This window comes from Polypterus senegalus, chromosome 15 (assembly GCF_016835505.1).
Source record: "Polypterus senegalus isolate Bchr_013 chromosome 15, ASM1683550v1, whole genome shotgun sequence".
Lineage (NCBI taxonomy): Eukaryota > Metazoa > Chordata > Cladistia > Polypteriformes > Polypteridae > Polypterus > Polypterus senegalus.
In genome coordinates this window covers 49,773,789-49,791,894 of record NC_053168.1, presented here as the reverse complement: position 1 = coordinate 49,791,894, position 18,106 = coordinate 49,773,789, and the positions used below count along the sequence as shown (strand labels likewise).

Here is an 18,106-nt window from a genome sequence, read left to right as displayed (position 1 = left end):
CCAGGTATTTATAGGTCTGTACCCTCAGCACACAGTCGCCTCTGATAATCACGGGAGCCAGGAGAGGCTGAATCTTCATGGTTCTCACTGCATCTTTACTTTGAAAGTCCAAAACACCACAATACAGATTCAAAGGCAGACATAAAGGAAAGGCATACATAAAGGAAGTGGCAGAAGTAAAACATAGTGAAACATTCAAGAAACTTGATGAATAGGAAATAATGACAAGATGCCAGTTAAAAAGTAATATTAAAAAATATGCTTTTAGGAGTGTGTTTCTGCATGACCTGCAATGGACTGGTTTCCTTTCAGTTGTTGGTTTGTGCCTTGTGAGTGTTGCTGGCTTCCTTATATCCTGTACTGGATAAGGAGGAACTTAAAGTAGTCTTATTAGAATGAATATTTTTGTTAATGAGCATCTTAAAAATTACCTTTTGCTCCTATTCATAATCAGCATCAAAAATAATAAAAAAAAAAAAAAAACTATTTTGAAATTGGGTCAGACCTTAAACCAGGTGTACCTATTTAAGTCATTTTTAAATATAAACATCTTCAGATACACACTTAATTCCTTGGAATTACAGTATTTTAAAATGGTGTTTATGGAAAATGTGTTTATTGAAATAACTGCTTTTTTTATCAAGATGCAGGTTAGAAGTAAAGACAAATTGTGCAGATTAGGTCATTGTTCAGACTTGAAGCAATTGTAATCAGTAAATTTTAAATATCTTCAAAAGTACTGGGTCATGGGTTCTTAAGTTCATATACTGAAGACACTCAGTTCTTTTTACTAATAAAACCAAATGATGCTTTATCAATTATGTTAATTAACTGCTTTAATAATGTAAAGAAGTGGATGAATGGAAAAGACTTTTCTTTAAACTTTAAAAGGATATTTGTCATCACTGAATTAATTGCCTTTCTCTGGTTTTACCCAATTTATAATATATCACATATTGGATGATATAACATTATTGTGCAATAAATGTATAAAATATTTAGGAAGCTTGGATAAAAGTAATCAATTTATATCCTAATAAAAATTGGGAGAAACTACAGTGCTATGTTTTTGATCAACCTAATAATTTTGAGGGGAAAACGTATTATGAACATTGGTACTAATCAAAACTAAATTGACATATTTTTTGATAACTGATATTAATGCATAGCTGTATAATACTATACATATACAGTGCTGTATCATATATAAAATAGTAAAACGTAATATAAATTACAGATAATAGATAAACACTCAAGGATATTGGATAAGAAAGTCATACAAATAATTAATCTCTAAAAACGTTCTCTCTTGTATTCAAGATTTTTTGCTTCAATCAAAAATAAAACAAAATTCAAAATATTGTACTTTTAATGCGTACTATTATAGATTATTTTCTCTCACTGATGCCTTCTGTCAGATAGAGAAAAGCAGTGAAATACTATTTATAAGTCTCCAAACTTCAAATGCACTTTTTAACATTTCTGATTAACACCATTTAGAAGACTTAGTGTTCTCTTTTTTAAAATTAATGCCAGTAAACCAGATAATTATTGATTAATTTGATTTTGAAGTGTGATGTTCCATTTCTGTAAATAAGTTATTTATTAATTTATCATGGAAATTACAAAAAAAACTGGATACAATTTACTTTTAAAGGAATATTTAATTCATATAAATCAATATGACTACATTAAATACATTTGAATTTCAGCTGTTACTCAGAGCTACTTTATTTTTTTAAATTTATTTTAACTGGTTACATGCTCTTGCAATATGGACTGAGCATGCAATAAAATATGGGTAACTGACAAAATAAAGGAAATATCTATGCACAGTATTTTAATATAGTATTGGGTCCCAACAAGCCTCCAGAACATCTTTAATGTATCTTTGCAGAGATGTTGTTAATGCCTGCAACTGTATTGGTGGGATGCAACTTCATTCATTTAAAAGCATTTCTATCATTTGGTATTTTCAAGATATTGGTGGAAAGCAATATTTCTTGCTTATGTATTCTGCTGAGTTGATGTCAAGTTGCTAAGATGGCAACACTACAGTACATAATTAGCATTATGGTTATGGTTATGACCATGTGGATGTCAGTTTGCATAGGACACAAATATATTCAATAGTTTGGTGAAAAAAAAATGGCTGAGATATTCTTTCAGTAGAGAAATGAAAGTGGTTTTGGGAATAAAAAGAGATTTATGTGTGGCAACTGACCATTGCAAAGCCCTCTGCACAGTTCCTGACTGACTTTTCTTGATTCATCTTCTTACACCCCCTTATTCTGACATTTACAATAAAATGATTTGCAAATGTAGTTTTTCTTTACATCTTCAATCAATGTTCAGAGTTGACAATGTTCGTCTATCTTACTGCAACTGCAATATTGCCTTAGCTATTGTTTCTTGTGAAACATTGGCAAATTGAGCAGTCTCTCACTAAGACATCTGCCAAATATACCCTAACACTTAGCTCTCTCTCTCAGAGATATTATGACCAGTGTAATGAGCAACTGAGTCTGTGAGACATTATATTGTACATGCACTTAATACATGGCAATTTTTAATTAACTCAGTAACATTACATGTAAAGATAACCCACTTTCAAAACAATTTCCATCTTCACTTAGTGAAGTGTTTCCTTTATTTTCTTAAATATGTATATATACTCAATCTGTATACTGTGTAAACAGAGATGTATGCTTAAACATACTATACTTTATTCTAGTCTTAGAAAAGCATTTTTTAATGTACACATTAGCTAACATAATTATTTATTTCCAAATACTCTTTTTAATTAACTATTTGAAAGCCAAATACATGGTGCAACAGATTATTTCTTCTAAGAGTAGATTTCCGTAAATGTGGACCGAGTTAAAATATTTAGGAATACTGAATGTTACTAAAACATATATTTGAATCTTAACATACCATGGTTCATGTTTGTGTGTAAAAAAGACTCTGCAAACACATAGTATACATTATAGTAATTTTGACCACTATGACAAATATGTAAACAAATAACAACATGTACACTGTATGGATAAATACTGCCAGTGCCTGAGTTTGAATCTACACTTGTGGTTTCAAAATTTTATAATAATTTTGAATCTTGCTTTTTAAATCTAGCAATGGGAGACATAAAAACAAAAAAATATCAGTGATTATGTTGTTACAGTTATAAAGTTTACCAAACTAGAATGGACTTCCTGTCTGGAAAGCCTGTGTCCAACTTCAAACCCGTAAAAAACAACCTGTTTTCTGGCTTCCTTTCATAGGCCTTCCTAAAGACTACATACTGTATCCTTTCCTCATGTCACTGCACACGTCTGTCTGAAATGCTACTTCCTGCCATCACTTTCCTTGTCCACCCTCTCTCTGACAGGCTCACTGGAGTGATGTATTTGGTACCCATAATGGGGAAAGCAACACAGGCAACATTTCCTCCCAGGACACAGATCAGATACAATAGAATAGAATGACTTTCCTGACACTAGACTGCTGGGAAGTGAAATGCTTGATAAGAAGCAGAGCCCCCATGTAAACTCTATGTCAAATATTTTTTGCTTTATCAAACTGTTACGTCCTTGAGCTGCTAAAATATTCTATCTTGTTTTCAACTAGGTTAAAAAAATATTGTCAGGGCTCTTCCCAGGATGGGGGTGGAAAGTATGTAGATATTCTCTTTCACTCCTGCACTTTTGTTACTGATAATTACAGTATAGGCCAGTTGCCAGGTGCAGACAGATAAGGAATTTTTGTCTTTTAACACTTTCATATGAGTTCAAACAGACTTAATTTTCTTCTTGCTGTCACAAGCCTTTTTTTCTTTCCCACGTACCCCTCACCTAGGTCTTCATTTGTTATTTGTGCTAATCATATGCAATGAAGATATGCATGGCCAACATTTAAGTAGGCTATGGATCAATTAGCGGTCTTAAGTTTATCTGATTTTTATCAAAGCAGACAGAGTAGTGGGTCGATTGTCAGAGCCTGTGTCAAGTTGACCTTTTCAGAGACGTCTATGCTGACATTCCCATGGGTTTCTGCTTGTCCCTTGTCATCCTCTGAATGGCAGAAGTCTGTTCCGCTAAACCACAAAGTATACAAAGATGTCTATATTATATTCTTATAGGTGTGACAGCAACTGTGTGTTGTATTTATAAACTGTCCTTTGCTAGTGACACTTTCCCAATGATGATTGCCTAATATATGCAGCTAAATCTCCTTTGTGCAGAAATGAAAGCTAATTGAGTCATTACAAAGTAATTCAGCTAGGAATATCTTGTATAAATTGGCTTACTTTGTAAAGCCTACTCAAAACATACATGGCTTTCTCTTACACAAAGTTCAAGCAGTCTGTTAGTTAGCACAACTTAAAAAGGTTTTAAGAAGTTGACTGATAAGTAGAACATAGCTAGCTGCTTTGACAGCAAAGTAAAAAATATTTTAAATTACCTGTCACGATCCCATTGCTTGGTTTGTTTATCTTCTCTGGCGGTTTTTGAGAGGAAATAGGCATGTCTTCCTCTGAGGAAATAAAAAGCAAGACATACTTATAATACTGTATCACATATAGCAGTATTATATATATTTCCCTGCAACCTTTAGATTTTGTTTCAATAAAGGTTTACATATTCATTATTGAACTTTTGTAAAGCGAAAACAATTTAGATTTCCCAAATAGCAATAATCTGAATGTGAATTAATATCCTGCTTTTCTTCCACAAGTATTTACTTCATTGAAAAGAATTTGCCAATATAGCAATTAACAATTCAAAAGTCCAAGTTATTTTGCTATGTTATCTCAAAATGTTATTTCTAACCTAAAGAAAAAGAATGAATTTTTCCTAAAACATTAAGAATGTGATAGTAAATCAGCATAAGGAAATGAATTAATGGAAAATGCAAATTAGTTTTGCACCTGAAAAAGGAAATTTACACATTCATCATAGTTTCTGTTTCATAACACTGATGAATGAAAAATTCAGTTAAAAAGAAACCCAAGGGAGCTAACGAGAGCTAAAGAAACCTTTCTGAAATTTTGTAAAATTGAAAAAAACAGTATATAATGATGTTGACATGATGAAAGTGGCAATTATCTGAAACTCAGTGAAATTGATACTTCAAAAGTAACAGCTGAAGCACTTCTACTTCAGTGTTGTGGTAGTTCAGTCTACAGATAATAAAGTTATTTTTGAATAGCTATGTCAAGGTGAGACATTGAGCATCCTGTACCAAGGCTGGGTCTTACAGTGATGTATGCATTTTACACGTATTTTATATGCTTTCAAACTTGTAGCCATTCAATATTAGATTAGATAAACTATAAATCCCAAGCAGAAATTGTACAGGGTGATTCAACATTGTTAACACTAATGGTACTGTTATTTATATACATATATAATGTATGTGGACAATTTATGTGCCATATATGGTACATGTATTGAACATGACGGCGAACAGGTTGAGGCATTCCTCTAAATCATCTTGCACGTATGAAGAATGTTTTGGGAATAAATTGTTTCCACCATTCAAATGTTAACATAATTTTGACTCACCCTGTATATACAACATAAAGACATGAACTAGAGGTTCAGCTGTTGTTTGACCAAACATTAAAATGGGCAAGATGTGCATTATATAGTAAGCTGAAATGACCATGGTATAATTGCTGGTGCTGGACATGATGGTTCCACCTTTTTTTATTTTTAAAAAGGTGTTCTCCTGTAATGTTCGTGCATTACAAACTTTAAAGAGAATGGTGTGAGAAAAAAAAAAACATTCAGTGAGCAGCAGTCTTACAGACAAAAATATCTTGGTAATGAGCAGTGCTTGATGTGGAACATAATAACTGCCGATACTTCCTGTTGTACCATGTTTTTCTTCCTCCTTGCAATGTATTATATATTATACAGAACAGACTAAAAACAGAAATATGAATATGGTATTATTATTATTATTATACACAACTATACTTTCATGTAACAGCTGAAGAATATTTTCAGTTACCTGTAGGTTTATTTACAAATGTGGCAATTTAAAGACAATCTTTAAAATTGGAATTTATGTTATTAATAATGTCAAACTCGCTAGGCCTGAAGCTCTCAGTATGAAAACTAATGGTTTAGATAGCAAGTGGTGTCAATTAACGTGATTTGGGAAAAATAATGTGTTATACCTTTTAAATTTAATCACATGCAATAACGTGTTAACTTTTACAACCCTAATATGTGCAGAAGTGTGTCTGTGTGTGAATATTGTGAAGGCTAGGGGGTGCCACAGATCCCCAAACCCCCACACACTTACACAGTCCCAGGTTCAAATAAAAGGGGAGTACTTCCGATGACATGACATAACCAATTGGGTGCACTTCCGGGTTATGAGAAAGCCAAGTGGATCTTTCCACAGCAACGCCCTCTAACGTCTACTAGGGACCCCTTCAGGGCTGCTCCTTTGGACTCCAGCTCCCATGCAGCCCTGCTGGTATCTAAAGTGGGACTCTATATGAGGGACAATGCCACCTATTGAAGTGGGGGGTGAACTGCTCCCTGCCGTGCTCTCCTTCCGGTTCTGGTAATCTTTGGACATCCCGACCGGGTATTGCTCCCATTAATCCATCCTTCCATTATAGCATTCCGGTTGGGTAAGTACTCCAACTCCATTCTAGTTGAGACACCCAGCCCATCCTCTGGGGCATCTACAATCACTATATATACATATACAGTATAATACATATATAAAAAAGTGCAAACATTTATAAACTATTTAAAGATTGCCTAGTTTGTAAATAAACACACAGCTAACTGAAAATATTATTCAGCTGTTACATGAGAGTAATTGTATATCAGTGTAGTTATACATGAAAGCAGCATAGTACACAAAAAGCTGTGTACTGTGCTACTCTCATGTCAACAACTGTCACTTTGTATGTGAGGTTAACAATAAGACGTGTAAAAAAGTGAGACTTAAAAGGACTGTCTCACGATGCTCCTGCTGTGATACTCCTCCTCGTCTTTCCATATCAAAGTCTTTAAAAGCACATTTTGACTCCGAAAGAGCAGCTCCCTTTCACTTTCACAACTTGCACCAAAGCTGATTGATTTCTATGAAAGTGAGCATCGCAGGCAAGTGCTCTCTTTCTCATTCTTGTCCATCCACACTAGCAGTCTCCACAGCATATCTGTCTCTCTCTCTCTCAGGTCTGGAACGCCAACATTTGTTATTCTCTGTAATACTTAACTAATACGTAAATGTTTTCTTACACAGTAAGTAACACAGTGAAATAATTTCTTTGAAGTAAATAATACATGTATCTACTTTTACATTACTAGCGATATTAATTTTTTGCAGAAAGATAGCTGGATAATGATATTGATAACATTTTTAAATACAGATTTAAAAACCATGTACACCCACTTTCAAATGGCTGCTTTTACATACCATGGCATAACAAAAAAATCTAAAAAGCAAGAACATATAAAAAAGAATGTTTGCCATGTCATTCTTTATAGGTTATATTTCCCGGTTGACTTGGAAGTTTATGAAGATTTCCCAGGTCACATAGGAGACTCTGGAGTCAGATGAAAGAAAGTTCAATGGTCTGATGAAACAAAACATGAGTTTTTTGGCCATCAGACTAAACACTGTGCACAAACAATGCACATTATCAAAACACATTATCCCCACTGCAAAGGATGGTGGAGGCAACACCATGCTGTGGGTATGTTTCTCTACTGCGGGCACTAGAAAATTTGTGGGGGTAGAGGGTAAAATGAATAACGTGAAATTCAGGGAATTCCTAGAGAAAAACCTGATGCAGTGTGCAAGATACATGAACCTTTGAAGTAGATTTGTTTTCAAACTACACTGTAATTGCTTAAAAACAACATGGTTAATGTCCTGGAATTGCTGTGTCAATGTTCAGATATCAGATCAATTGAGAGTTTGTGGCTGGACTTGAAAAAGGCTGCTCACTCACAAAACTCAGGCAACCTAAAGAAGCTTTGGCAGTTTTTCAAAAAGAATGGGGGGACAATGCAGTGTCCAGATGTCCAAAGCTGATACAGAGACCTGTCCACACAGACTCAAGGCTCTCATAGCTGCTACAGGTTCATCTACTAAATACTGACTGAATACTTATGCGTTCAATAATTATGTGTATTATATTTACAGTTCATTTAGATTATTTAGCAGAAATCATTTCTCACTTTGACATTAAAGTGTTTTTTGATTGTTGATCAACGTCAATAAAGCCAAGTTAAATACACTGTGATTCAATGTTGTATAATAATAAAATGTGAAAACTTCCTAGAAAGTGAACACTTTTTATAGGCACTATGCCAAAGGTAAATAGTCACACAATTGTGTGTGTGTTTTTTTTAAGAAGTAAAAACCTAGAGTGTTAAAAAACTGTAAAAGATATTCTTGGTTAGCCTAACTATTACATAATATTCAGATTAACTGTTTAAACAGTAACATTTTCTTCACCCAAAAAAAAAAAAACGGTCACAAGGCAGACAAGATGAAGAAGATGAATATAACTCACAAACAAGCTTTTTTTATTGGCATAAAGGTTGAGTCCATAAGGGTTAAATTAAGCTATATAAGTTGTAAAAGTCACTGCAACCTGCAGAAGAGCCACCAAGGAAAAGCAAAATATGAGGATTCATAAAAGACACAGAAAGCGGACATAAATTGCTATCTGAAAGTGACAGTCTGAAAAGGTCTACAAAAAAGCAAAAATTAAACTAGAACCAATTTGCAATATAAGGAGAGGAAATATAATTAAATACATTTTGTGTAAAAATCGCCAGAAAAGTGCGGACCAGTGATGTCGCTGTCCTATTTTTGAGCTGGTGAAAAAATACAAATCCAAAGAATCAACAGAAAACACTTTCTATTCATCCATCAGTCTTTGACCCATTTAATTCAAGCCAGTGGCACTAAAAAACAAAATGGTCCATCCCTGAATGGGTCACCAGTCCATTGCAGGGCATATTCATGCATAAAAAACATTAAATTATGAATCAGCTTGAAATATCAAAGACACCAATGCAATAACCATTTTCTTTTATGCAAGTCTACCTGAAAGCCAATACTGACACTATAATATTAAATACATAATAATGTGAACTATAAAAACTTTTTTTTACAGATCATATATATTGATGACAATTTTTCTTCAAAACTATCAATGTATAAAAGTTAGTATGCAAACAACTATATGTAATTATTACTGTATTACCCTTTTTTTTAATTCTGGCAGACATTTTTGCTTTTTATCATTTTCTTTTATGCAAGTCTACCTGAAAGCCAATACTGACACTATAATATTAAATACATAATAATGTGAACTATAAAAACTTTTTTTTACAGATCATACATATTGATGACAATTTTTCTTCAAAACTATCAATCTATAAAAGTTAGTATGCAAACAACAATATGTAATAATTACTGTATTACCCATTTTTTTAATTCTGGCAGACATTTTTACTTTTTATATAAACATGATTACTTATAATTTGGATTTACATTTGGTACATTCTCAAATTGATAAAACTACTACCTGTTTCTAGTCTGCAATATCTGGTTTGGCTAATGGTTTTGATAAGATTATAAGCTAAAGGTTTTCTTCTTCAAGACATCAAGATTTTTGTTGTATTATACTACTTTGGATTATTCCCCATCAAAAATCTAAATATGTTTCATATTTAGTGGAATATACATCAACATATTCAAATAGTGGTCATGCTGTCCTATGGTTTTAGTTTTACTAATACTCCTATTTACTAAAGTCTGCTTCACATGTACAGACTAAACTTTTCTCTTCCATATAAAAAATAACCAAATATATAAATTCATTAAAAGCTCTAATATAACTGGAAGATAATTTTCACAAAAAACTTATACTGACTGTGATTAAGGATTTGTTTCTTTCCATGTTGAAGCAATTTTGTTCTTTTACCATCAATAAACATTATCTCTCTCTCTGTTATCTTAGTCTTATATCTTGGGTTAATTAATAAAACTAAACTGACCCTGCATGAGTATGTAGGAGTTTGTGCAAAATAGTATGTGTGCCCTGTAAGGAAAAGGTGTCCTATCCAAAGGTGGTTTCTGCCATTTCAGGGCAGAAACTGTTTTCCCATGACCCTGAACTAGACCAAATGGGTTAAAAGATAGGATGAGTGAAACATATTTAAATTGGTATTTTCTGCACATGACTCTATTGCAACTTTTATTATTGACTTTTATCAATTAAAGGTTACCTTAATGACTTTTACCAATGGATTTTACTAATAAGCCTTGAAAAAATATTTGTGACTCACTGAAGCTTTAGTCTTAAAAGCTTGTGTACAAAGAATGTATTTAGTATTAGATTATATTAGACTGCGGTGGGCTGGAGCCCTGCCCGGGGTTTATTTCCTGCCTTGCACCCTGTGTTGGCTGGGATTGACTCCAGCAGACCTCTGTGACCCTGTAGTTAGGATATAGCGGGTTGGATAATGGATGGATAGATGGATTATATTAGGTAAACTTTAATAATCTCATGGGGAAATTCAAATGTATACAGCAACAGAAACATAAAGAACAAGAACACAGACTCACAGGACAGATGATAGATCCAATCAATCAATAAATAAAAATAAACTTAAGTACATTTAGTGGAAGCATTGAATTGTCTGATAGCAGTGGGCAGAAAAGACCCCAAGAAGCACGTCTTAGCTCCTAGAGGGGATGGAGGGGATTTTTCATGATGGCATCCAACTTTGCCATTATCCTCTTTTCCACAGTAGCTTCCAGTGTGTCCAGGGTTTGCCCTGTGATGGAGCTGGCTTTTATATTTTTACATAAACAACATTTTTTCAGTGTCATTCCTACATAATTCAACAGGAATAAACAGATTTAAAAACTGGACCAGCTGGATTAATGTTCTTATTATCCTATTTGTTACAGCTGATTTTTTATAGCTTTAGCATGTTGATGCAGTTGTTAGTACAACTGTCTCAGAGCCCCATAATCCTTCAATATCAAAAAGACCAATGCCTTAAAATAACTGCACTTTGGGCCGAATATGTGTGAGTGCTGGGTGCTACTAGATGGGCTCTAGCTGCAGCAAATCTGAACTGTATTATGTGAGTTAGAAAATGGATGGATGGGTGTAAAGTTTTAAAGTGTTATTTTAATGATTCAATTTCCTTTTATCTTAAAGAGTAATTTTAAACACAGCAATACCCATTACCAGTACACTACAGTCAGTTAAAACAATTGAGTAGATACATATTTTTAAAATCAGTCAATAAATGTTGACATGTTTACAAAGATTACTGTGCTTTCTTGTGAAAAAGAAGATAACAAAAAGTAACATGAGCTTCCTGTACATTCTGGGGTTAGTGTATACTATGGCAAGAAGGCACAAAGATGAATGCTCAATGAAGTAAAAAGAACCCAAGAATAACAGCTAAAGGTTATTGGAACAGGTTAAATCTCTGTTCATAAGACTACCATACACAAAACACTGAACAGGAATGGTGTTCATGGCAGGACACCAAGGAGGAAGCCACTGCTCTCCAAAAATCTGAAATCTGACTGAAGTTTGCCAAAAACCATCTTGACCCTTCACAATGCCAGTGGGAAAAATGTTTTGTGGACTGAAGAAACTAAGGTTGAATTGTTCAGGAAGAATATGTAGTAGAATGTATGGGATAAAAAGAGCACCAAATACCTACACGAAAGCATCACCCCAGTGGTGAAGTGCAGTGAAGGGAGCAACCCAACTTGGAGCTGCTTTATTGACTCAGTGCCTGGATAGCTTTTCATCATTGTGGGTAAAATGAATTATCAATATTATCAAGATTCCCTAGAGGAAAATCTGTCTTTTGGAGTGGTCCATTCATATTCCAGACCTTAACCCAATACAGATGCTGTGGAATGACCTTAAGAAAGCCATTCACGCCAGATATCCTAATAATATGGCTGAGCTGAAGCAGTTTTGTAATGAAGAATAGTCTAAAACCTCCTACAGAATGTTGTGCAAATCAGCTACCAGAAGCACTTGTTAGGGGTGATTGCCTCAAAGGAGGTTCAATCAGTCATTAAAACCAAGGGTTACTTACATTTTCCACAGAACACTTTGAATATTTGATGGGTGTGTTCAATAAAGACAATATATTATAATTGTGTGTTATTAGTATTAGCATTTTCTGCCTGTCCATCAGAGCACGTTTTCTAACCAATTAATGAAGAAAAACAGGTAATTCTCAAGGTTTCACATACTTTAAATTAAAATTGATTGCTTTTGACAATGGGCTGAAGGATATTCTTTTTGTACCTATTAACCATGGAGTTTTTAGAATAAAAATTGTGATGGGGCAATTTCAGGTTTTTCCATTATGTGTGCAGATGTCTCTAACATTAACTTTACTAACTAATGATATAGCCCCCTCCTTTGCCAATGACTAATAACATAAAAACAATCAAACAATCGAGTGTTGGTGTCTTGTCTGTCTCAATTGGTATCATATCATTGTGATGGTCTCTGAAGTCATCACCTGACAAAATACAGCAATACAGGTTTAAATGCTAAGTAAACTGGGAGCATGGCAACAACCAGCTGCCCAGGAAAATAATTTGGCTATGAACTTTATAAATGAAAACAGCAAAACCTTAAGTTTGGACTCAAAGGACTTGAGGGCGGAAAAACCTAAGCCATAATAAGTTGGAAAGAAGGCACAGACAACATATACTTTCCAACTCAAACTCAAGTCACGGCGGCCGTCCAGTAGGCCAGCAAACAATAGAAAAACAGACTTCCTACATATCTGTTCTTTCTGTACCAGGACTCTTTGAAAGGGGGATTTTATACTGCTGACTTCTCTTCCACTTAAGCAAAGTTAAGACTCTTCAAATTTAATACAATCAGGCAGACCTGCTCAGTGGTGGGTGAAGATCAAAATTCCACCAAGCTCCATCAGTGTAATTTTTTCTACTCTATACATTTTTGATTCAGATCTGCTTTCTTTTTAAATACTGTAGCTACCTTTAATAAAGCAGATAGTAATAATCATTTCATACCTCTTCTCTAACTTACACACCATAACTTTGTCTGGGAAAAGCTTAAACAGAAAGAGAAAACTGTCAATAAATGAAAATAATGTTCCTGATTTTACTGCAGAGAATAAAGGGGATCTAGGTTTTAAGCTCCAATGTTAAAATGAAATGTCAGGTTGCACATGAGCAGACATACCCAATTGTAATCACTGCAGGGCTAAGCTATCCCCTCAGCCAGAAACAGGCATTCAGCAAAAAGTTTAAAGATAATTCCACATACTACAAAAATCAATATTTGTTAAAGTAAGAAATAACATTAAGCATATACAGTAGATGCTTAAAAAGACTAATTAAGAAGATAAAGTTGTGGATTGTTATAACCATTTTAATAATAAATTAATTTACTAAGAGGGGCTAATTACTTATTTTGCTTATTTAACTATTTCAAACTTCATTGCCTACAACTTTAAAAGTATTTCATATAGAACAGGTGAAAACTCTCTGCTGGTTTACAGATTAAAGTTGGCAATATTTCCTTACCAATAAATGACTCAATGGCTGTTTGCATGAGTTTGGTACTGTATGTGATTAATTGGCATCATATCCAGAGTAGGATTCTCCATTGGACCTGATGTTGTGGAGTTTAGCTCAGGCTCATTTGGAATTTGTAATTGTAATTTGCTGCAAGGTTGTTGACTATTTGTCAGTGTGAGTTTTACCACTAAATACTTTTCAAAGTCTCCCTGTTAAGTTTAATATAAATGCATATACCTTTGGGATAAAATGGATATCTTTTTTATCACAATACCATTTAATTGATATAAAAACACAGCCAAAAAATTACCAATGTTGCAAATGGCTATTACCTCTTAAAGTGACTGATTTTACTTTGTTTTTCACATATGACTGCATAGCCTCTTTTTCAGAAGCCATTCATTCTTTTTCTTAATAATAAACTTCCTTAGCTGATCGGAAATCAGTTATATTTAAATGATAATTAGTTATCAGAGAAATCTTTGCAATTGCATTAGCACTGCTGAGACCTTATTCTCTTTCCTTGAGTTGCAAGGTACTGGCTTTTCTAAAGTTCTGTTCTTGGTTCAAAATGACCAAAACTACAGTAAATAGCGTTCATTTTGATGTACTGCTTTTTTCCCTAGGGCAAAACATTCTGCATTTCCAAGAAACTGAAGGTTTCAACAAAGGTATCTATTAATTTCATTACAGAAGAGGGCAAACTAGATCTAACCAGGATAGAAAAAGAAGTGGAAGGCTCAGGGGCACAGCTGCATAAGAGGAGAAGAACATCAGAGTCTGTAGTTTGAGAAACAAATGTCTTACAGGTCCTCAGATGGCTTCTTCCATAAAGATGACTCCAGGATGCTGGCCATAATAAACTTTTTACAGTCTTCTTCTGTCCAATGTCTGTGTTCTTTTGTGCATTTTAACTATTTATTTTTATTTGCCAGTTTCAAACTTGAATTTTTCTTTGAAAATCTAAATAAACCTTATAGGAGCCACAACTTCTGTTGATGTTTTACAAACCTTCTGTCTACAGTACATAAAAGCAGTGTTGGAAAAAAAATTGTGTTCGTACTTATTTTGAAGCATTATTTTCACAATATTGAATATACAACAAAGGGAGATGTACCATGATAACCCTTAAAAGCATACATCTTTCTTTTAGAAAATTCAAAGAAAGCCAAGGTATCAGTGAGTTGTTTCTTACACCAACAAAAGGAGCCTGAAAAATGCAGGGAACTCTGACAAGAACAGGCTGGGCAGACTCAAATCCACAAGGGCATCAAAAGACAATTTTCTCTGAGTCAACAGCTTGTATGATAGGTGCTTCACTGGACAACAACTTCAAGCTTTATATTGCAGTATCAAATATTTTTTAATATATAAAGTCTGAACATATAAAGACAGTGTCTGAATATGAAGTTAGTTCTTAATATACAAAGTCAGATCCAAATATGTACAGTCAGGTCTGAATATATAAAATTATTACTTAATATATGAAGTCAGCACCTGAATATATAAAGTCAGTGTCTGAATAAATCTATTCTGAATATATAAAGTGAAAAGAATAAAGCACATTTTTCTTAAACTCTGTAGGGTCATTGTATGGTATAGAAAATCATGTCTACAAAAATGTGACTTGCAATAATATCAAAATTATAGTTTTAATAATGTGTCCAACATTATGCATGTGTTCATTGTCTTTGTAGACAACATTCATTTTTTTTTATGTGGACACATTATTGGACATATCATTCAAGACTGATTGCATCTATGCAGAAGCTTTGACCTACACAAGTTTGTTACCACTGTTGGCAGTATCCAAACTGACATTAAATTTATTAATTTAGTGTTTACTTTGTTACTAAGCACAGATGTTCAATGTGGGTAGCTTGTAGTTAACAATAATGCCACCTAAGTGACATGCATGGGCACCGACCCATCATAAACATTGGGGCAAGGCTGAAAATTAAATGAACAGCTACAACTGTAGACTTTGAATGCATTGCTAAAGACAGACTACATTCAAGTATAAGGATCTCTCAGACTGACTTACATTAAATCTGCAAATACCATCCTTTTTTTTCCACCACCATCAATGACTTGATTCAACAGTGATGATTCCACTCAAAGCATCTTTGAGTACCTGACATCGTGAGTTGACTGATTTCTCAGACATCCTGCACTATAAAGAATTTAAAGCCAGCATGAAGTTGATATCCATGTTTATTTATTAGGTAGCATCTCTCTGATAATCAGGATAGATACTGGTGCAAGGCCATATCGAATTAGATTATCGGCACATTTTTCTTTGATTTATCCCTCTGCTCCACAGCTTAAAATTACAAATCAAACAATTCAGACATGATTAAAAAGCACAATGCAGATGTTTATTTAAAGGTATTTGCATACATTTCTATTGCACCATGTAGAGATTTTGGGACAGAAATGTATGCAAATACCCTTAAATTAAAGTCTGCAATGCGCATTTTAATCATGTCTGAACTGCTTGATTTGTAAATTGTTGAGGGGTAAATAAAGGAAAAACGTGTCCCTGTCCCAAATATTATGGAGGGCACTGTAATTAAGTTAAAAATGAACTAAAAGCTTTATTTCAATTTGTAAATTCTGGCAGTATGGTTACATTGTGTTTAGTGCTTCAGCACACATCTCTAGAGCTCTAGATTTGTAATCCTGTTCTACAAGGACACATTCTGAGCTTTCACTTTGAATGGGCCTTATGTTTTCAAATTTTCCTCCTATACCGTAAAGACGCATATTAGACCATTTCTTTTTATTTATTTACCTACCGTCTTTCCTAGTTGTGGCTTGTAGTGAACCATGGTTATTCCCAGCACCATAGGAAGAAGGGTGGGAAATAGCATTTGAGTGACAGTTAATTGGCAGATCTAGGTTTATGCTTGTGCACACATTGAACTAATGCCCTATCCAGGGCTGATCCCTATGCCCCCCCAGCCCCACCCCCAAATCACATGTATGTCATAACTTAAGGTATAATATATGAATATGTGTGTTCAGTAAGCAAGGACTGCCCATCCCCCTTCAGCCCAGTAATGCTGGTTTAATTGCCATCTCACTGTAACCATAAAGGCGGCTGGAGAGTAGACAGGTGCAATTACTTCACAGTATATGTAGGAATAAATAAATGTCAGCAAACTTTGCCAATTTACCACTTACCTTTGTACCATTTCAGTTTAAGCATTTGTCACATTACACAACTTCTAGTATTGGGGTATATCAGATTTGCTGACCACAGTTACTGATGTTGTTGGGAGTTGGGAAATATTTGTTGGGTGACGGCTAATTGGCCTGTGCAGGTGTATACTTGTGCCCCCACATGAACCAATATCCTATCCAGGGCTGACCGTCAGCCCCAACAAAAAAAATGTTATACTTATGTTAAAACGTATAGTATAATATATGAATGTGTGTACAGTGAGCAAGAATTACCTGCCCCATTTCCGCCCAGTGATACTAGTTTAATCATTCTCTGTAACCATAAATGATATAGGGGGCTGGAGGGCAGGCAGGTGTAATTAATCCACAGCATACACTCTATGTAGGCATAAATTTGTCTCACTCAACTGTGGCATTTACCTTTGTACCATTTCAGGTTAAGTATATGTCACATTTCACAACTACTAGTATCGGTATTTGTCAGATTTGCTGATCACAGTTACTGATCTTGTTGCTGGACTATGTCAGTTTAAATGACTGAAAATCTCTGGGCATGTCTACTATAACAGCTGGGTGACGACTTTTTCAGCACAGTAATATTCATTGATAGAAGTTAAATAATGATGGAAGTCTTCATACTCAAGTAAAAAAAAAATAAGTTGGACACTGAGTATTTATGAACCTGTAGTACTTAATAATGTCAAGTCAAGTCAGTTTGGGGAGCATGCTACACGACGAAACAACTCGGGATCCCGGTTTGCAACCCCCCAGGCAGACGCAAGGTCCAGTCCCACCCTCCGGAAATGACCCTCTATCGGCCGCAGCCAGTTGTTACGTGGGTGACCCCTTGGCCTGGTCCAAACACTCGGGTCCCCAACAATGAGGATCTTACTAGCCGGATCACTCGCAGGGAAATGCGCCACATGGCTGTAGTGCCGTAACCGACGCTCCCTCACAATGCAGGTAATGTGCCTCATTCGGGACTCCATGAGCAACCTCTCATTTGACGCAAAGTCAAATCAACGGTACCCAAGGATTTTCCGGAGAGACACAGTACCAAAGGAGTCGTCTTTGTCTCAGGTCACTGGATAGCGTCCATGTCTCGTAATCATATAGCAAGACAGGAAGCACCAGGACTTTAAAGACTTGGACCTTCGTCCTTTTGTATAGATATCGGGAGCGCCACACACCCCTTTCCAGCAACCTCATGACTCCCCATTCTCTCCCAATCCATCTACTGACTTCATAGGAAAAGTCACCAGAGACATAAATGTCACCGCCAAGGTAAGTAAACCTCTCAACAAGGTCAACACTCTTTCCGCAA

At 34.8% G+C, this 18,106-nt stretch overlaps 1 protein-coding gene across 1 annotated transcript in view; it reads right to left on the bottom strand.

The window, feature by feature from the left end:
- skap2 (src kinase associated phosphoprotein 2) overlaps window positions 1–18,106 on the bottom strand; it is a 138,605-nt gene that overhangs the window by 22,483 nt on the left and 98,016 nt on the right. Inside the window, exon 10 of the mRNA XM_039737017.1 lies at window positions 4,465–4,536. Coding sequence (XP_039592951.1) covers window positions 4,465–4,536 — 72 coding nt within the window. The remainder of the gene's footprint in view (window positions 1–4,464; window positions 4,537–18,106) is intronic.